The sequence below is a fragment of the Phragmites australis genome, chromosome 6, assembly GCF_958298935.1.
Source record: "Phragmites australis chromosome 6, lpPhrAust1.1, whole genome shotgun sequence".
In the NCBI taxonomy this organism is placed as follows: Eukaryota; Viridiplantae; Streptophyta; class Magnoliopsida; order Poales; family Poaceae; genus Phragmites; species Phragmites australis.
The window spans coordinates 16,448,846-16,470,084 of NC_084926.1; the positions used below are offsets into that span (position 1 = coordinate 16,448,846).

The window sequence follows — 21,239 nt, forward strand, 5'->3', positions numbered from 1 at the left end:
AATTTGATAAGATAATAGATTATGTGGCATTCATAACACTTCAAAAAAACTTTGTATGGCACATTTGTAAAGGAAATTCAAAAAACTTATTTTGAGAGGTCTCGTGATGGCAATGTATGACAACTAAGTGCTTACGATACTTGTGTTTGTGTTTATGCGCTTTACAAACACTCAATCCACGTTCAATAAATCTAAAAGTAGGAAAATCTGTGGGAGGAAAAAAACACCTCTTTAAAGATAATCATTTTGGAAATAGTAACCCTTACTTAGGCCGTCTCTAGCAGTGCCTGCATCGAGAGAGGAGAGAGTAGACCGTATCACTGTGCGACAGAGTGAACAGGAGATGACGGTAGATCTGAAAAGAGATGAAACGTAATAGAAAGTAGAAAATAACGTAGCTGTTAGAGATAAAAAATAGAGAATATTGTAATAGTGTTAAAAAATACTGTAATACTATTATAGAGAATAAGAGAATAAACTTTTAGAGTAACCTTTGAAGATAGCCTTATTTAGTTTCTAACAGAGAAGCAACTAGCAAGTAAGAGGATTCCTTGCATTTAAATTTTAATGGATATGTCACCGATAATCACTAGGGATACCATCACACAGCAAGTCAGTACTAATCTCACAGCAAGTCGGTGCTAATCTCACAGTTTTGCAAGAAGATAAACATAATTTGAAAGACAGTAGCATGTGCTCTAGTATAAAATCTTCATTTATTTCTTTTGCGAGGTCTGGTTTTAAATCTTGAATATACACATCAATACGATGGCAAGTTAAGTGCCTTCGACACACAGTACAAGACACTGTTGCAAATCTGCATGGTAACACGGTCATATGATTCTAGCATCCAAATGAGACCATCACCCATCACGCCTGGCCTGAACCATCTGCTCCCTTTACTACCTCATAGACTGCAGAAAAATCCAGGTCCCCCAGCCCCAGGTTTCTGGCCTTCTTGAATGCCTGCAATTGAAAGAGTTGGTGTCATGTGTTTTACTTCATCCTGTGTTTTACGATGTATAGCAAGTTGAAAGGGAAGTAGGGCGCACCTCATTTGCAGCTGCTGAGACCGGCATGGAGACGTCATTTTCATCTCCCAGAGCAAGAGCTAACCTCATGTCCTTCTGCTGATGTTTCAGAGGAAATGCCGGGTTGTAGCTACCCTGGAGCATTGAGGGGCCCTTCAACTTGAACATTGGGTTTGCAATTGCACCGAGGTCCTTTTAAGCCAAAAACATAGATGCAATTATTTGACAGTGAACGAGTGCAGTCACAGGCTCACAGCAATCTCGAAATTACACAACATAATACCAGGACATCCAGAAGGGTCTGCGGGCTCAGCCCACTTTTGTCAGCCAAGCAGAGCCCCTCGGACAAAGAATTCATCATACTGCAGCAAGAAACAAGTGTCAAAGATGAGTAAAATAGTTGCAGTCAATGAACTTACAAGATGTGCAACGAACATAGTTAGAACACTAAATCGTTAGAACAGTAAATCCTATTTGAGAGAGAAGGTCCATGAATCCCAATATACAAAACAGGAACTAGTTTTGAATGCCTGATAAATTTGCTGACGGTCTGTACCAAGATGGTTTATATGTTTGCGCAGTGATAAAATTACATTTAGATGGGATCTACTATTCCGCATAAGAAAATATCCAAATTTGCAGTAGCAAAAATCTCTACCGTGTGACTATGTCAGAATTTATTTTCATTTAGTATAGAAAAGGATAAACTTAGTTCCAAGTTGCAAGGCAGCAGTGGTATGTATTCCATTTATCATTGACATAAATATTAGATTGCACAGAATTACAGATCACACAATTGCACTTAGAATTATTAGAGTCAGGTGCTCCAGTGTCAATTAATAAATATCTACCTTCCCATGATCATGTTGACCACCAGCTTCATCTTTGCTCCATTTCCAATCTCTCCTAGAAAGAATGACTTTTTCCCTAGCACAGCAAATGCAGGCACCATATCATCATACAATGCCTGAAATGTTACATGTGAGGATGAGGATCCAATGACCAAACAAAAAATGTAGGAATATGGTTATGGTGTTACCCTGTGCAGGGCAGTGCCAATATGTATCTGATGGCTGACAAGTTAAACATAATCATAAACTTGTGTATATCCCTCCATGAACATCATATTTGGATCCACAATCCATGTCCAATTTATTAGATGCTAATATCTGCACCATATCTCCTTACACTTTTTAAGTAGTTGTTGATATCTCTCCCTATATAAGAGGAACAATACTATGGTTTTCTGGCAAGTATTGCAAAACTATAATTTAAAGTGAATTATTTATTTAATTTAGGTGTTACAATAGAAGTAAAAAAAAACCAAGCTGGCCACCCAGATACAGGGGAGAAGAACCATTATTGGCACTAGAATGATCAAAATACTTAAGAATTTACCTTTCCATAATCAGGAAAGCTTATTATCATTAGACCCATAGGAAGTCAACCAACAGCATCAACCCTAGCAACTACAGTGAACAAAATTGCATCCGAAGAATTGTTGGAAAATGGATATGGTCATATAAGAGAGCTTTTGCGAACAGTGAAGTACTATAAGCACATCTAGTTTGTAGTCATAGTAGCAAACGACCATCATAACTTCACAACACAGTGAATTACCTTGTCCCCTGCAGCAAGAATGACCAATTGACCATCTTCAGCAGGCTTCTTGCTCCCTGAAACTGGAGCTTCAAGGAAAGCTCCGCCTTTTTGTTTAACTGCCTGCAAAAATTTGACAAGGAAGACTCAATGTAAGAAAATTTGTTGGAGACTATTAACTAACATAATCAATACGGTATTCTGATAAAGAAAAAAATTGGGATAGGGATATATGCTCCCCAGGCTCCACAAATATATAATACATCTCAGACTAAGCACAAGTCTGCACTAATTCACACATCATACACATACACATGATGATGTACTTGTGCCTATGCTATCAGATGGGACATCCATGGAGCACAGATTCATGACTTTATGGATTTTTCAGGACATGCACAATGATATGTTAGGCTTCATGATTGTTAGTCTAAATGTAAACATAAATGAAGGCCTCACTTTTTTTTCCTATTATCTCTACGAGGATCATCACAAATCACAACTCCTGACACTACTGCCACGGATACTACATAAATGTTCTTGCAAATATAATGAGCACGATGTTACAACTGTAGTAGCTTACATGTATAAAGTATTGACTTCGACAGCCAAACTTTGTAACACCTTATTTCTACCCAATAAACGTAAAATACAAGCAATAAAAATTTGGGAGAAAATTATTGTGATCCATCATGTGATCTCAGAATCTCAGCTGAAGTAGTTTCCTCTCTGAAATATTCTATTACCAATCAATGCAATGAAATAATTCAACCTGTCTGAAATACATATCAATCTTTTGAATATGGCATTGACGAGTGGCATCAAGTGAAGGACTATTCAAGAAGAAATGAAAAGCGCACGTGTGCCACTTTCATAGTTTCCCTGACTGGTCAGTATCTTATCATTTGGGAGGTCTTTGCAAAGCATCACTTTTACGGAGATGACCAAAGAAACATATATTGGTAGTCCTTCTATTTATGTTTCTTCTTTCTTGCCTCTCCTAGTCTCTCTTCACTTCCTCATTCTAGAACTGTATCCATGGAGGATGCAAAACTAGTTGTACATGTATTTAGATGTCATATCTTAGCCCTCTAAAATGCCTCAAGATTTGTGAAAGTTCGTTTGAAATGATAGAAGATGGCAATGTCGTTTTAAAGTTGAAAATTTGCATTGATCTCAAGGCACATTTGATGGTGGTGACAGGACATGTACCTACACGTGCAAGTGGAAAAGCCATTAACCTCTATTCACATGTTATGTGTAATACTCTACAAGTGCCATTGTATAATCGTACCAGCGGTGAGATCGTTCAAAGAGACCAAGGGGCATGCAGACCACTTAGGTAATATCTCCACATCCATGATAAGGAATACAGATGAAGTTGTTGCGATTGTGTTCAGTTGCTCATCTCAAATGGTAGCAGATATAATGTATTCGGACAGGCTTGCTCAAATAAAAGAGTATGGCACGGACTTGGTCCCTATCGGTGTTCAGTAGCAATCGATACACCCAGACATCTAAATAACCCGGCCGTCTATTATTAATCGATCAAAGAGCCATTAAGAGAGTAAGCTGAGGCAAAGAAAATGCCATCTAATCATTGCACGATAGCTCATAGACTTTTCACATAAAGAAAAGCTAATTGGGGCAAGATACTAACAAATCTAACATAAAATAGGCAATGAGGGAGACACCTCGCTGATCTTGGAAGAAGTTGCGGCATCGACAGTGGACATGTCCACATAGCCTTTGCCATTCCCAATCTGCTCCAGCACGCCATCCTTGTCGAAGACAACCTAGACAGATGAACACAAGGACAGACACACAGAGAGATAAAAAATCCATTCAACAAAAGTTGCATCTTTACAATGCTAAAAAAGAGATGAGGGCTGAGGGGTATGCATCGTGTCTTAACTGATAGCGCGGCGCTGGGGTCGGAGAGCATGGCGATGGTGCAGTTGCACTTGCCAACGACGGAGGCGGGCGTCTCCCCGACGGTGGCGCCCAGCGTGACGAGCTCTTGGCACTGCGCGGGATGCAAACAAGGGAAGACGCTAAGGATCGATGGATGAGACCACTACGGTGCAGCCGGCGTATCTAAGACTACATCAAGGGGTTCAATCGGACGGGATGAATAGATTTGGATTGAACAAACGGACCTTGGCAAGGGTCCGGTTCCAGACGGTGACGCGGAAGCCGTGGCGGAGGAGGTTGGTCGCCATTGCCTTCCCCATGATGCCCAGCCCCAAGAAACCCACCTCCATCTCTCCGCCTCTCGCTGGGAAAGAAGGGTGTGTGTGTTTGTGAGTGACGCCGCCGCCGCAATCGAGGCGATACACTTGTGCTCGTCCTCCCTGCCAATCCTCGATTTCTCTATGTGTTCCCCTTCTTTTTTTAATCCTTTCTGTTGCGATGGGCCTGCGGAGCAGCAGGCTCGCATCGCCTTCCACGGAGCATCGGACGGTCCAAATGGGGGCTGAGCCGGCAGACTGGCAGCCTCGGACCGACATGTCAGTGAAAGTTGGGCTCGATGTGCGGTGCTCGTGTCTGTTGGGCTCGCCTCGGCCTGCCGCCCGCATCAGCTCAGCGCGCGCCGAGGTGCCGCCTGTAGAAACGAGTCAGACAAGGCCTGCTAATGGGTTCAAACTCAACCCAGCCCATACAACCCAACTCCATCCAACCCAGCAACAGCAGTGAGATACCAACCCAACCCACCAAATATTTCCACCCAACCCAAATCCCAAAAACGGGTTGAACCCATTTTTTAGCTAACCTCCTCCTTTCGGCGCTCCAAAGTTAGCCTCGCGGCAGAGAGTCGCCGCCGAGCCAAAACGAGTTGCCGCCGGGCAGGTGCGTGTTGATCTTGCTCCGCGTGTGTTGCCTCGTGTTGCCGGTTTTTATTCGGTGGTTGGGATGCGCTGGTGGCGTGTTGTTGCTGTGGCGAGGGAAAGGCAAGGACGCAGCGGCTAGAAAGGTGGTGAAGATGTTCAAGATCTGTGATATTGAGAAATTAAGTTGAGATGTGTTTTGATTTAATTGTGATGAGTTATTGATAACGTTGGATTTGAGTTGAATTTAGTTGGCATGAACTTGGTTATGCGTGATTTTGTTTCAGCCTAACCTAAGTTAGAGTTGGAGTTTCTGTTTTATGTCCAGGAAAAATGAACTTATCGGAATATCCAGTGTCTAGAAAGTTGGTTTTACCGGATGGTCCAGTGTGATGTTGAAGCTGACGCTGGGGCAATTATGTGCTCAAGCAAAAAAACAAAAGATCAAGTAGGCTTAGAGAGCACTAAACCATTTTTTATAGAGAAGAAATTGTCGGTGATAAGTGGAAGCTCTCATCAGATGATCCGATGATGCAATTCTGATAGCATTGGAGTCTTTTCTAATGCGCGGTAAAATTTGAAATTCGAGTTTGGCACCAAATTTGAAGAAGTCACCGCATAGTCCCGTGTGGGAGTTTGTGGACACCGGATAATATACCAGGCTAATTTTTACAGAGATGTTGCAGAATAAGAAGATAAAGACACTGGATGGTCTGGTGATAGAAAAGTGAGCACCGGAGCTTCATACCGGACCAATTCTTGCAGAGAGCATTTTTCAGTGCGCTGAATAGAAACACACTCACCGGATGTTCCGGTGCTCAGTGAGTGAACACGCCGGAACATCTGGTGCTCATGTTTTATGTAGAATGAGTTCTGAACTAAAGATTTGTGTTATGGGCTAACTAGAGATATCATTGGAATTTTAAGATATATATTTGCTTGTTTTATGGTTTGCAGGTGATGGATGCAACTTGACAGTTGACGGTGGGATGATCGAGACCAAACGGGTGCTTAGTGCTAGATGATCAAGAAGATCAGGTGAAGTCAAAGGTAATCCTAGCGATACATGTGGAGTTCAAGCTAAGTATGGAGAGAATGAAGGATGAAGACGTCGTGTGATAAAATCAAGTGAAAGGGTTTCATCCAAAATCATCGTAGAGCATCTTGGTAAGGTTATGAAAATTTTAGTTGATTAATTTTTTGTATTTCTTACATAATCACAAATTTAGGGTCAAATCTATTTTCATCACTATCTGTCACAAATTATCTGTCACAAACTGCTTGCAAAGATTATAACTCTTTATCCAAGATTCGATTGACTTTATTCTTATTGGAATAATATTGTAACATTATCTAGTTTTTACTGTTAAAATTTGAGGGTAATTGAACTAACATATTTTTTTATACATCGTTTTTAGTGACAGTCTATCTGAATTAATTTTGAGATTAAACTGAATATTAGGTTAGAGTAAATTAAAATTTGAATTTAGCATATGCAATCATTCATCCCTTTGATTACATATTTTACGTGTAACCATCCTACATTTTCCAAGTCAACGTGTAAGACCATTATAAACTGATAAGAAGAGGAAGCCGTGGAGCCATCATGCTTCCCACTTCTTTTTTTGAATAATACACGGCCCTATTTGACATTCTTGAGGGAGAGTAGGAACCAGGGGGGTGGGGGTCTGAAGAGCTTGTTGGCCATGGCCGGAGGAGGAGCCAAAGCCAGCGGCGGCGCGGAGATAACACTCGAGCACACGCCGACATGGATCGTCGCGTCCGTCTGCTCTGTCATCGTCGTCCTCTCCCTGCTCTTCGAGCGCATGCTCCACCGCCTAGGCAAGGTACTTGCGTCCCGGCAGCTATCACTTGTCCTTTTTTTCCACGGCGAAAAGTATTATTGTTCAGTGAGTTTTATGCACCGACCAGTACTAAGTAAACCATTTCTATTCTTGCATGAACAGAGGCTATCCAAAGGCCGCAGGAAGCCGCTGTACGAGGCCCTCCTCAAGGTCAAAGAAGGTTGGACATCATGCTTCTCTTAATCTGTTCTCCAAATAATTTTGCAACGTAGCCTGAAGAAAGATTGTGCAATTCTAACGATCTCTTGCGTCGGTGCAGAGCTGATGCTGCTGGGGTTCATATCCCTGCTGCTCAACGTGTTCCAGGGTGCCACGCAGAAGATATGCGTCCGGGAGAGCGTCATGAACCACCTGCTGCCCTGCCCGCGGCCGCCGCCACGCACCAGCGCCAAGACCGCGCGCTACGGCGCCACTCGTGTTCACCAGCGTGCTGGGCAGCACGAGGAGGCTCCTGGCAGGAGGAGCTAACAGTGACTACTGTCTAAGTAAGGTACTCGTTTGCTTTAGTTTGCCGGACGGAGTTCCGGGCAATTGGCACTTACCTGCCTTACTGGAGCCTATTCAAACTATATATCTAAATTTAGTCGTCAGTATCTTTTTCAATATTGGATTCAAACGTGTAGAAATGATATTCGTAGATTTTTCTCAATAAGTATATTCACGATATAGTAATTTTTCCTACGTTGTTTAGATGTATATCATCTTTCATGCATTCACCTTCTTGGACTACTTATATATGGTCATTTTCTGCAGGGCAAAGTTCCAATTCTTTCAGTTGAAGCTATTCATCAGTTACACATATTTATCTTCGTCCTAGCGGTCACACATGTGGTTCTCAGTGCTGTTACAATTATTCTTGGAATCACACAGGTATGGAAACATGAAGCTTTGTGTTCAAAATAGCTTATCACACATTTTTCTCTCTCTAAAGATTGTGTCCATTATCATCTAGACAAGAAACTGGAAACAATGGGAGGCGAAGATCCAACAAAACGACAATAGTGGTACATGATACACATACTTGGCAGTTTAGCAAGTTGACTCCTCAGTTTTGCTTAAGCTCCAAACTGTATGTTTATTTCTGTGCTGTTGGGGCAAATTTTGTAGGTCCTCAAATGATCAAGCATGTGTAAGAATTCAAATTTATCCAAACTCACTTTAAAGGTCACGGAAAACGATGGAAAATATTCGGTTGGATGATATCTTACTTCCCTTGTATTTTAAAATGTTAGCACATATATTTATGTTATTTTGTTTTTAACACCAGTTAAATACAAACTAATTTATCTTATACTTCAGCGTTCTTTCTTCAAACAATTCTATGGGTCAGTCACTGAGGAGGACTACACAGCCATGCGACTTGGCTTCATTATGGTAGTCAAACATGTTTCCTAATATGTCATATTATGTAGAAGAAGCTTACATTTGCTTGTCTGTTTTGGTAGAAACACTGTAGGGGACATCCAAAGTTCAACTTTTATAATTATATGAATAGAGCACTGGAGGCCGATTTCAAGAAAGTTGTATGTATAAGGTAAATGCCCGAAGCTATTATGTTAATATACAAACTTTTCACATAGTTTATTAGTACTTAACGTAATGATTGAACAACTAATGCACATGCTTTTTATCACAGTTGGTACCTTTGGTCTTTGCTAATGATATTCTTGCTACTGAATGTTCATGGTATAATTCTATGCTCAATGAGTATTGCTTCCAATTTTACTAGAACAGATATCTAAGACACGAGCAGTAGCTACTTTAGTGCTTATATTATTTGATTATATTATCATGTAAATTTCTTTAATTAAAATATTGATTGCTTATATGACATTTTAAAGCTACTCTATTGTTGTGTTTGTCATAGGATGGTATGTCTACATTTGGATATCAGTCGTCCCTTTCATTGTAAGTAAACAAAATATTTTGTCATGACAAATATTGTTTGAAATCCAAATTCTATATGTAAATATGATGGTTATTTGACTTGATAATCTTCTAAAAGCATAAATAAAACACATTGTTATTGTTTTAAGTAAGCAAGTGTGCTATATAAATTTCCATGTCACCGGTACAATCATAACATATTTGATACATTATATTCCTTACAGGTGCTACTTGTGGTCGGAAGTAAGATGGAGCATATCATAACCGAGTTGGCTCTCGAGGTTGCCCAAAAGGATACGGCAATAGAAGGGGATCTAGTTGTAACCCCTTCGGATGAATTGTTTTGGTTCCACCGGTCTAAATTAGTCCTTCTCTTGATCCACATCGTCTTGTTCCAAAATGCATTTGAGATTGTATTTTTCTTTTGGTTGCTAGTAAGAACAGTAAGCATTACTTGCCACGCAATCAAAATATGAACACAAGTGAAATTGAGAGAAATATGATAATTAATGGACCATTCTTATATAAAATTATGTCATTGGTATTTATTGCAAATGAATTGATACAATCAAAATGTAGTCTGCAAGCTATTTTTGTTACGATTCTAATGTAAGATTCACATATCACGATCAAACATCCAAACATATAAAACATACATCAAATAATCTCCAATAGTTTGACTTACTCTTAAGACCATCTACCTAATATATGTATAAGTAAAGTAGAACACACCCTACCTCTCATCAACCCTTGTAGGTAATTTATGGGTTTAAGTCATGCATTATGGGAAAACCGGCATATGTTATTGCTCGACTTGTAATAAGGTATCCTAAAGTTTTCTATGTTAACATCTTAAGCATTTAGTGAATCTAGAACTCATTATTTAGGGGCAATTTCTTATATACCATCGCTAAAACTCACAAATCCCTTATATACCATCACGTGTCTATGACACGTGGGCCCACCTCAATCAATGACACGTGAGGCCTAATGGTATATCAGGGATTTAAGTTTTAGCCAGTAGTATATAAGGACGTATCCCTATTATTTATGTGGTTTCAGTGTTATTAGCCAACTCCTCTGCGGTTACAACACCCTTCCTCTCTATGCTATCATCTCTCAAGTAAGTTGGCTTAATTTATTTGGGTGCAAATTGAACTCATATTATTAGGCATACTTTGATTCTTTTTCTATTTTTAGTAAACTAGTCACCTTAACTAAACACTTAAGTTGGTTAAGTAAAACAGTAACATAATTATAAAAATGAAACATCAAACTTCAAAATGGTACTATATTCTATCTTTTCTATGCCACACATGTCCAAATAGTGTCATCATAGGTCGTTATTAATGCTTTCTAACTACTTTTGCTCTCAATTTTGATGCTATTTTTCTATATTTCTTACTGATGAAGATGGGAAGTTCGTTCAAGAAAGCCATATTTGACGACAATATATCTGTAGGCCTCGCGAATTGGACTCAAAATGCTAGGATGCGTAAAAGAATACCAGCGAAAAATGTAGGTGACAATTCACCTGTTGGTGTGGTTGGTGGAATTCAAATGACAAATGCACGCAGAGACTCGGCAATGGAGCAAGGGATTGCTAGGCTAATCTAAGTGAACATATGTACATGTCAGTATACAATGTATAGATATTTACAAATACAAATGTTTTAGTAGTTGCTAACATTTTTGTTCTTGCAACGGGTTAGTTGGAAAATTTGGCTTTGCACCATAAAGATATTGTGACTTAGGAAAAAACCACGGAGTGCTCTGGTTGGTTTGAATACTACCAAATTGTGCCTCCATTAAAGTTTTTCCACTCTGTCCCCACTTTTTAGGTTTTCCCACTCTGTCCCTATGTTTTGAAGGGCTTTTTCTTCTTTTGCTTTTTTCTCATTTCTGGAAATAAACAGGAGGGAAATGCCAATACTGTGCCTTATAGTCCAATTTATACCCAACCTAACATGAGTAGGAGCAAAGCACATCTTCTCTATTGAAAAAATTCCTTTACCTCATCCTACGGTGTTGGAGTGGGATCACATATACTTTGGGAACTCTTGGCCAATCTGGTGATCTTGGATGTTGGTGGTAGCACAATCCTTTGAGTTTTATTACAGGAGCAAAGTTTACTAATTAATCTCACAAAATTAAAAATCTAGGTTGACCTCCTGGCAGAATAAAAAAATTATCAAATAAATCCAGGTTGACCTTTTGGCAACACTATATAAAAATCTTAGGTTGGCCTCCTGGCAGCATGCGACTAAAAATGCTTACTAATATAATGCAGATAAACAGGTTACCTCCTGAAAGCGCTCCATTTATAGTTATCGAGCTTGACTTTCTTTGTACCTTAATTCTTCTTCCTAGCATCTCCGGACGCAGGGACCAAGGTTGACGCTGCAGGATTCTTTTTCTGATAGCCTTTGGTTGTGGCCGCTTCGGGCTTCTTTTTCTTTCAGTTTTCAGATGTAGCTCTGAAAGTTTCCTTCTCTTTATAATCAGGGCAACGACGAGCCACGAAATCTATTTCAGTAGAGCGTATGATGTCGATGACCCGAGGTAGAGCACTCAATGGGCTAGGGTGGCCCCCATTTCATGGAATGCAGCTCCTTTTCTCCTGGACCTTAATCGTGACCATGTTGCAAGTATCAACCATCATACTAAACTAGAATGTTTGTGTAGCTCCATTAATATCAAATTTGATATCGCCTATCCCAATATCAATGCTTGCGTTGGCAGTGCGAAGGAATGGCCTTCTTAGGATCAATGGAGTTTTGCTGTACACATCCATTTCTAGCACAACAAAGTCAACTAGGATGAGGTAGTCTTGAATCTTCACGGGTACGTCTTTGATAATTTCCATTGGATAGCAGATTGAGTGATCCACAAGCTCTAGGCACATGGATGTAGGTTTGAGTTCTAGCAAATTAAGTGTGTTGAAGACATATTTTGGCATGACGCTCGCACTTTCCCCTAGGTCACATAGAGCGCACTCAAAATGTTGCCTCCCAATAGAACATGGCATAGTTAGGCACCCTAGATCTTTCTTCTTCACTAGACTAGTTTTGATGATGGCAACTGTGCATTCCTCGGTCATCTTGACCACCTCTGTGCTAGGAAGACTTTGCTTGTTGAAGAGGATGTCCTTTAGATAGCGCGAGTACGTAGGTACCTGCATGCTGCTTTGTGACACGTCCTTGTTATACGCTTTTGTTCTCCCAATATCATTTCAAAGAACATGCATCACGAAATCCCTACAAGGAATCTAGGTTTAAATATCAATCCTTTATGGAGGCAGATGGTCTACCAAGCTTGCACTAAGATCTAACTCTGCAATCACTTAATACATTGCACTATGAAAAGACAAGGGAAAATCTGCAGGTGTCGTAAGTAATTGCGATAATGCACGTGACATGACGCATGAAGATTGAAGAGGTCACCCGCAACTGGTTGACCGCTCCTGCGTCCATGTAGTCCGAATGCATTAGGACTTCGTAGCCACTTCATCATCTCCAACTCTCTCTCTCTCTCTCTCTCTCTCTCTCTCTCTCTCTCTCTCTGTGTGTGTGTGTGTGTGTGTGTTTGTGTGATCTGATCTGATCTCTTATCGTCGTCGATGGCGACGTCGCACCCACTACTACAGAAAGGATCATCCTTGCCCCTCTTTCACTATCGGTTCAGTAATAACCAACAGTGATGATATATCACTGCTGGTTCATAAGCTCTAGATGCACATAAAAAGCCGAGCCAGTAGGAACAGACAATGATAGTAGTTATCACTGCAAGTTTGTGTTACAAACTGATAGTGATATTCAAATTATCACTGCCAGTTCGTAAAAAAATATGCATAAAAAGACATGCCTTTCATAACCGGCAATGATAATATTTATCTTTGCCGGTTTGTATTCCAAGCCAGCAGTGATAATATTTATCTTTGTCAGTTTGTATTCCAAGCTAGCAGTGATAATATTTATCACTGCCGGTTCGTAAGCTCCACCGACGGAACAATAATTGACGATGACGAACCAACGATGTTAATTATTATCACTGTCGGTTCGTATTCCAAACTGGCAGTGATAATTCTTCTATAAATAGTGCTCATCTCTCTCAGAAACCTCATCTCACTTCTCTTCCAATCTACCAATCGAAGCCGCTCCGGAGGGATAGTGGCGGTCTAAGTGGCTCGATGATCACTGTCGCCACTTGGACCGCATCTACCCCTTGTGCCCAGCTTCCACACGTCCTTCGAGCTAGTTGTTGTAGCCACCTTGCGACCACTCCGGCCTTTGTCGTGCTCCCAATCTCAAGAAGCCTCTCCCGAAGGGTAGTGGCGGCCGAAGTGAAGCCTCCACTACGGCTCACCATCTCCACTACGGCTGCCTCTACCCCTTGGGCCCGGCCTCTATCGAGCCAACATGCGACCGCACATTTTTCATTTCTCCTCATCTCCTCATCTCCTCTCCCTGTCTCCGAATGAATGTTGTGTGAGCGTTAAAGATTATGACAATAGGTAGATCTAAACTAATGGCAAAATACACAAATGTGTGTTGAAAATGATTGTGATTTTACCATTCATTTAGACTTACTATTATCATTGTGAATACAGGTTTAGATATTGTTTCGTTCAAGCTAGATTACGGCAATAAGCATATCTAAATGAGTGGTAAAAAATATATTTTATTCAAGATGATCGTGTTTTCGTCATTCATTTAGATATACTATTGTCACTCGGATATCGCAAGATGTAAAACGGATGTTTTGTCATATAAAATATTATATCTCGAACATTTTGACATGTGGTATGAGTCCATCTCAAACTTGAGACTAATCTTCGTACTGAAGAGTTCGTGAAGAGTTCGTGATAGAGTATTTTTGCATATGTAAATAGATTATTATTGTCTATTCTAGCCTTCAACATAATTGAATTATCACTATTAGTTCATAAACCAGCAGTGATAATTTATGATTATCACTACCGCTAATTCACTATCGGTTAAAAACTAGATATCAGTTTTGAACCAATAACAAATATTTTTTTTTTTCTGTAGTAGTGGCCTTAGCAGCCGGCCACCAACAACATACCCCAAGTTGTTGCTCGTTCTTTCATGCAGCGCCGTCTCTCACCTCGTTCTTTCATGCAGCCAAAAAAAATTGTTTCACTTGATTTGAAGCTCAGATGAATTAGTTATTGATTTTACAAGATTGTGCCATTTTTTAGGTTTTTTGTTGAACTGCGCTGAAATTCGATAAAACCGCTCGATAAATCGAGAAAACCGAGCGGTTACCGATCCAAACCGCTCGGTAACCGACCAAAATCGAGCGGTTACCGAGAGGGCAAAAACACGATTTTTTCGCAAAAATTCAAATTTTGCCGAATGAATTTTTCCGAATTTTTTTGAATTTTTGACCGGTAACCACGATTACCGCGAGATTTCAGTACCGCCGGAGCTCGGTAACTGAGCTCCGATCGGTAACATGAACCTTCTCTCACCTCGTTCTATATATCAAGTGTTCAAATTGATCCTTGCTGGTGGTGGTGGTTTCTCCCTCGGGAATCGATCAGCGTCCACTCTTGTATCAGCTCTTAAATTTACCAGCCAACCATGGCTCGCAACTACCAGTAGCGCGTCAATTAACAACCAATTCCAGCAGGTGTAGTCGATGCACGCTCACCGGATGACTTGACTTACCGGCGCTGTATACGGCGAACCTGCAGTCTTCGTCGTCGTCTTCCCTGTCCTACACTACCATCCCGGTGGTTGATGCCCGGTTCGATTCGGTTTGTCCTAATCTTCTTCCAAGTTTGGGGAGGATGCCACACAACTTCGCATCCACGAGCCCGCTTGCTCTGCATCTTAGTCCACTTGATCACGCAGCTCATCCGATCAACGATGCCCGCGTAAGCAGCTGCGATGCTCTGTCGTCCCTGTCGCTGCATCACGACCATTGGCATGCTGCCTTCGATTCTTGACCTGGGAGGTAACACTCACTGAAATAAATCATCTATTTTTTATTTATTTTTTGATTGATACAGCCATCCTTCGTACGTAGGCATTATCATGGGGACCTTGTCGCTCGTACGATCATGGACTACAGTGGCGGATCAAGGCACTGGTTCATTGACGCATCTACTAATTTTATAAGATATTTTACAGAAAGATTTTCGTGAAATCCTGATCTATATTTATTTTAATCCAACAGCTAACCCTTATAAGAGAGAAGAGGACATGTGTCATACTGAGTAAGATGTTTTTTAATCCGATCCTATAAATTTTTCTTGTCATTTGTACTTATCCAAGGCACTATTATGGACTAGTTCTAAGATCAGAGGGGCAGTAGAAGATAATACAAAATACAGAAACATGGTAAGGAAGAATAAACTATATAATGCATGGAATGTGGAGCACAACATGGTAAGGAAGGACAAACTATAATAATGCACGGACATGTGGAGAAGGTGTGGCACTCCGTTGACTAATAAAAAATTCAGTCTTCTCAAAGACAAACAAAATGCACGTTCTAACAGTTCAAATGGCAGCATGGCCCAGTAAAATATAGAAAGATCTCAACATTTCTGTCCTTGTTTTTCTTGTAGTCTCTTACTCAAATTTTCCATGTCAGCGTGTAAGACCATTATAAACTGATAAGAAGAGGCAACCGTGCAGTCATCAGGCATGCCACTCCTTTATATGAATAATACCCGGCCCTTTTCGACATTCTTGAGGAAGAGCGGGAACAAGGGGGCATTGTAGGAGCTCAAAGTCTGAAGAGCTTGTTGGCCGTTGGCCATGGCCGGGGGAGGAGCCAAAGCCGGCGGCGACGCGGAGATAACGCTCGAGCACACGCCGATATGGATCGTCGCGTCCGTCTGCTCTGTCATCGTCGTCATCTCCCTGCTCTTCGAGCGCATGCTCCACCGCCTAGGCAAGGTACTTGCGTTCCGGCAGCTGTCACTTGTCCTTTTTTTCCACGGCGAGAAGTATTATTGTTCACTGAGTTTTATGCACCGACCTGTACTAAGTAAATCATATTTCTGTTCTTGCATGAACAGAGGCTATCCAAAGGCCGCAGGAAGCTGCTGTACGAGGCCCTCCTCAAGGTCAAAGAAGGTTGGACATCATGCTTCTCTTGATCTGATCTCCAAATAATTTTGCAACGTAGCCTGAAGAAAGAGTGTGCAGTTCTAACGATTTCTTGCGTCGGTGCAGAGTTGATGCTGATGGGGTTCATATCCCTGCTGCTCAACGTGTTCCAGGGCCCCGTGCAGAAGATATGCGTCCGGGAGAGCGTCATGTACCACCTCGTGCCCTGCCCGCGGCCGCCGTCCAGCACCAGCGGCACCGTGTTCACCGGCGTGCTGGGCAGCACTAGGAGGCTCCTTGCAGGAGGAGGCACTAACAGTGACTACTGCATGAGTAAAGTACGGGTTTGGTTTGCTGGGCACTTACGTAACTAGATTTGTCTAAAAAGTATATTCCCGATATTGTGATTTTTCATGCTGTTTAGATATATATTATTATGATCCTAAGATCATCATTAGGATGATAAATATCCACTAGAAGGATAGTCGGACGGGATCGATTACTAGTGGAGAGAGATTAGACTATAGATTAAGGAGACTTAAATTAATTCTTCTTTTGTTTTGTTATAAGGATGTACCGACTACCTCTTTATATAGAGAGGGGAAATTATAATCCTAATTCAATTCTACCTTCTAACTTATCTCCTACTAAACTTATCTCTAAATAATCATAATTCAATCCGACTTCTAATTTATCTCCTACCATCTCTAAACTAATCAATTCGAATACTAACATACCAATAGATATACTAATTAATCTATCCTAACCTCCCTGATCTCATGCTACAGTACCACGGTTACTGTTCATGTACGCGAACAATAATTCCTGTGTGCAACAATATGATGGATAGATCTAAATGATCCTAATGAGCTGGATAGGATATTTCACCCCTCTTTTTGAGCAGCTCATCCTCGAACTGCAGGATGGCCACCATAATTGTAGCCCTTGAGATCCTCACGTTGATGAACGGTTGTAGCGTCAGCCTCCCATCACGTGAAAGCACCAAGTTGGCCAGAGTGTCTTGCCCACGGTGCTGGTGGTAAGCAGCGCCAATGGTGGCTCCGTTGTTGTTGCCCATAGGTATAGCGACAGCGACACAAACGGTGGCGGCGATGAAGATGAGAGCACAATGAAGCCATGAGTCGAGATGAGTTGTCTTTGATACCAAATGTTATGAACATAAGATCATTGGGGGATAAACATCCGCTAGGAGGATAGCCAGATGACGTCAGCTGCTAGTAGAGAGATATATTAGACTATAGATTGGGTAGATTTGGAATATTGGGGACGGCTTAGATTGATTTTTCTGTTGCTTGATTACAAGAATGTGCCAACTGCCCCTTTATATAGAGAGGAGAAATTACAATCATAATTCAATTCCAACTTTTAACTTATCTCATACCAAACTTATCTCTAAACAATCATAATTCAATCCGACTCCTAACTTATCTCTTATTAAACTTATCTCTAAACCAATCAATTTAAATCCTAACATACCAATAGATATACTAATTAATTTATCCTAACTTCCCTGATCTCATGCTAATTAATTTATCCTACTAAACTTATCTCTAAACCAATCAATTTGAATCCTAACATACTAATAGATATAGTAATTAATTTATCCTAACTTCTCTGATCTCGTGCTATAGTGCCGTGGTTACTGTTCACATGTTTAAACAGTAATTTCTGCGCATAACAGATGTGATGGACCGATCTAAATAGCCATAATGCATCAGTTACACATATATCATCTTTCATGCATTCATCGTCTTCTCAGACTACTTATATATGGTCATTTTCTGCAGGGCAAAGTTCCAATTCTTTCAGTTCAAGCTATTCATCAGTTACACATATTTATCTTCGTCCTAGCAGTCACACATGTAGTTTTCAGTGCTGTTACCATTATTCTTGGAATCACACAGGTATTGAAACGTGAAGCTTTGTGTTCAAAAGGGCTTATCACATTATTTTCTCTAAAGATTGTGTTCATTATCATCTAGACAAGAAACTGGAAATGTTGGGAGGAGAAGATACAACAAAACGATGATAGTGGTATATGATATACACATCCCAGTTTAGCAAGTTAACTGAACAGTTTTGTTTAAGCTATAAACTGCATTCTTATTCTGTGATCTTGGATGAACAAATTGTAGGTCCTCAAATGATCAAGCATGTGCAAGAATTCAAGTTTATCCGAACTCACTTTAAAGGTCACGGAAAATGGTGGAAAGTATTCGGTTGGCTGGTATCTTACTTCCCTTGTATTTTAAAATGTTAGCACATATATTTATGTTGGTTTGTGTTAACACCAATTAAATACAAACTAATTTATCTTTTACTTCAGCGTTCTTTGTTCAAACAATTATATGGGTCAGTCACTGAGGAGGACTACACAACCATGCGACTTGGCTTCATTATGGTAGTCAAACATGTTTCCTAATATTTCATATTACGTAGAAGAAGCTTACATTTGCTTGTCTGTTTGGGTAGAAACACTGTAGGGGACATCCAAAATTCAACTTTTATAATTATATGAATAGAACACTGGAGGCTGATTTCAAGAAAGTTGTTGGCATAAGGTAAATGCCTAAAGCTAACGCGCTAATATAATTTTTTTTTACATATTTTATTAATACTTAAATGTGATGATCGATCAACTAATGTACATGCTTTTAATCGCAGTTGGTACCTTTGGGCTTTACTAATGGTATTCTTGCTACTGAATGTCCATGGTATAATTCTATAGTTAATGAGTATTGCTTCAATTTTTTCTAGAACATATAGCTAAGATACAACACTAGTGCGGCAGCTACTTTAGTACTTATTGTCGACTATATTATCATATAAATTTATTTAATTTCTTTAATTAAAATATTGTTTCCTTATTGGAAATACTAATGCTACTCTATTGTTGCGTTTGTCGTAGGATGCTATGTCTACATTTCGATATCAGTCGCCCCTTTCATTGTAAGTAAACAAATTATGTTGTCATGATAAAGATTGCTTGAAAATCCAAATTCTATATGTAAATATGAAGATTATTTGACTTCATAATCTTCTAGAAGCATAAATAAAACATATTGTTATTGTTTTAATTGTTTCATAGTAAGCAAGTGTTCTATATAAATTCCATTTCACTAGTAAAGTCATAACATATTTGATACATTATATTCCTTACAGTTGCTACTTGTGGTTGGAAGTAAGATGGAGCATATCATAACTGAGTTGGCTCTCGAGGTTGCCCAGAAGCATACGGCAATAGAAGGCGATCTAGTTGTAACCCCTTCGGATGAATTATTTTGGTTCCACCGGCCTAAACTAGTCCTTCTCTTGATCCACATCGTCTTGTTCCAAAATGCATTTGAGATTGCATTTTTCTTTTGGTTGTTGGTAAGAGCAATAAGCATTAGTTGCCATCCCAACAAAATATCTATTGGTTTCAATCAAAATCATAATTGAGAGAAACATGACACTGAATGGATCATTCTTATACAAAATTATGTCATCGGCATTTATTATGAAAAGGATTGATACAATCAACACGTAGTATGCAATCTATTTAATTTGTTGCAATTCTAATGTAAGATTCACATATCACAATCAAACATCCAAATATGCAAAACATGCATTGAATATTCTCCACTAGTTTGACTTAATCTTTAAGACTTTTTATGATTAATATTTGCATAAGTAAACATAGAATTCACCCTAGCACTCATCAACCCTTGTAGGTAACATTTGGATTTGAATCATGCATTATGGGAGAACCCGCATATGTTATTGCTCGACTCGTAATAAGGTATCCTATAAAGTTTTCTATGTTAGCAATGACTTCTTAAGCATTTAATGAATCTAGAACTCATATTATTTATGTGGTTTCAGTGTCATTAGCCAACTCCTCTGCGGTTATAGCACCCTTCCTCTCTACGCGGTCATCTCTCAAGTAAGTTGGTTTAGTTTATTTGGGTTCAAATTGAACTCATATTCTTCAATCACATTTTGGTTCTTTTCCTATTTTTAGTAAACTAGTCACCTTAGACACTAAAGTTGGTTAAGTCAAACATTAACATAATTATAAAAATGAACCATCAAACTTCAAAGTGGCAATATATTCTATTTTTTCTATGCCACACATATTCAAATAGTGTCATCATAGGTCGCTATTAATGGTCTCTAACTACTTTCACTCTCATTTTTATGCGACTTTTCTATATCCCTTACTAATGAAGATGGGAAGTTCGTTCAAGAAAACCATGTTCGATGAGAATATATCTGAAGGCCTCAACAATTGGGCCCAAAATGCTAGGAGGCGCAAAAGAATGGCAGCAACAAATGTAGGTGACAATTCACCTATTGGTGAGGGTGGTGGAATTCAGATGACAAATGCAAGGAGAGACTTAGCAATAGAGTAAGGGACTGCTTGGCTAATCTAAGCGAACATATGAACATGCCAATATACAATGTATGCTTCGTGGGCTGTGTATTGTCCTGTTTGGGCTTTGGTCTTCACACTGGGCTCTTCAGACTTGTTGAATTTGATTTTTCTCCTATGAAATGTTAGTTCAAGTCATATACAATACAAAAATATATATGCATGCCGATCCTATGAGTTTTATTACGAGAGCAGAGTTTACTAATTAATCTCACAAAATTAAAATTCTAAGTTGACCTCCTGGCAGAATAAAAAAAACTATCAAATAAACCCGGGTTGACCTCTTGGCAACACTACATAAAAAATCTCATGTTGACCTCCTGGTGGCATGTGACTAAAACTGCTTACTAATATAATGCAGATAATCGGGTTGCCTCCCAAAAGCGCTCCATTACAATCATCGAGCTTGACTTTCTCCGTACCTTAATTCTTCTTCCTAGCATCGTCTCCAAACAGAGGCACTGGGGTTTACACTGCAGGATTCTTTTTTTTAGGAGCCTTTGGCTGCA

At 39.9% G+C, this 21,239-nt stretch overlaps 2 protein-coding genes and 1 pseudogene across 2 annotated transcripts; 2 read left to right on the top strand and 1 right to left on the bottom strand.

The window, feature by feature from the left end:
- Window positions 1-694: 694 nt before the first annotated feature.
- Window positions 695-5,004, bottom strand: LOC133921943 (glyoxylate/succinic semialdehyde reductase 1-like). The gene is made up of 8 exons (XM_062367061.1): window positions 4,790-5,004; window positions 4,546-4,656; window positions 4,325-4,426; window positions 2,652-2,753; window positions 1,883-1,998; window positions 1,315-1,393; window positions 1,053-1,223; window positions 695-966 (listed from the first exon to the last, which is right to left on the bottom strand). Exons 1-8 carry the CDS (start codon window positions 4,892-4,894, stop codon window positions 871-873), a joined length of 882 nt encoding a protein of 293 aa, XP_062223045.1. The 5' UTR covers window positions 4,895-5,004; the 3' UTR covers window positions 695-870.
- A 2,139-nt stretch (window positions 5,005-7,143) lies between these two features.
- On the top strand, window positions 7,144-10,913 carry LOC133921944 (MLO-like protein 1; annotated as a pseudogene).
- Window positions 10,914-15,886: 4,973 nt separating this feature from the next.
- Window positions 15,887-20,859, top strand: LOC133920510 (MLO-like protein 1). The gene is made up of 14 exons (XM_062365124.1): window positions 15,887-16,142; window positions 16,265-16,322; window positions 16,422-16,633; window positions 18,104-18,220; window positions 18,299-18,350; window positions 18,452-18,543; window positions 18,643-18,717; window positions 18,789-18,877; window positions 18,981-19,030; window positions 19,225-19,265; window positions 19,479-19,688; window positions 20,030-20,097; window positions 20,181-20,241; window positions 20,528-20,859. Exons 1-14 carry the CDS (start codon window positions 16,002-16,004, stop codon window positions 20,708-20,710), a joined length of 1,449 nt encoding a protein of 482 aa, XP_062221108.1. The 5' UTR covers window positions 15,887-16,001; the 3' UTR covers window positions 20,711-20,859.
- The last annotated feature ends 380 nt before the right edge of the window (window positions 20,860-21,239 follow it).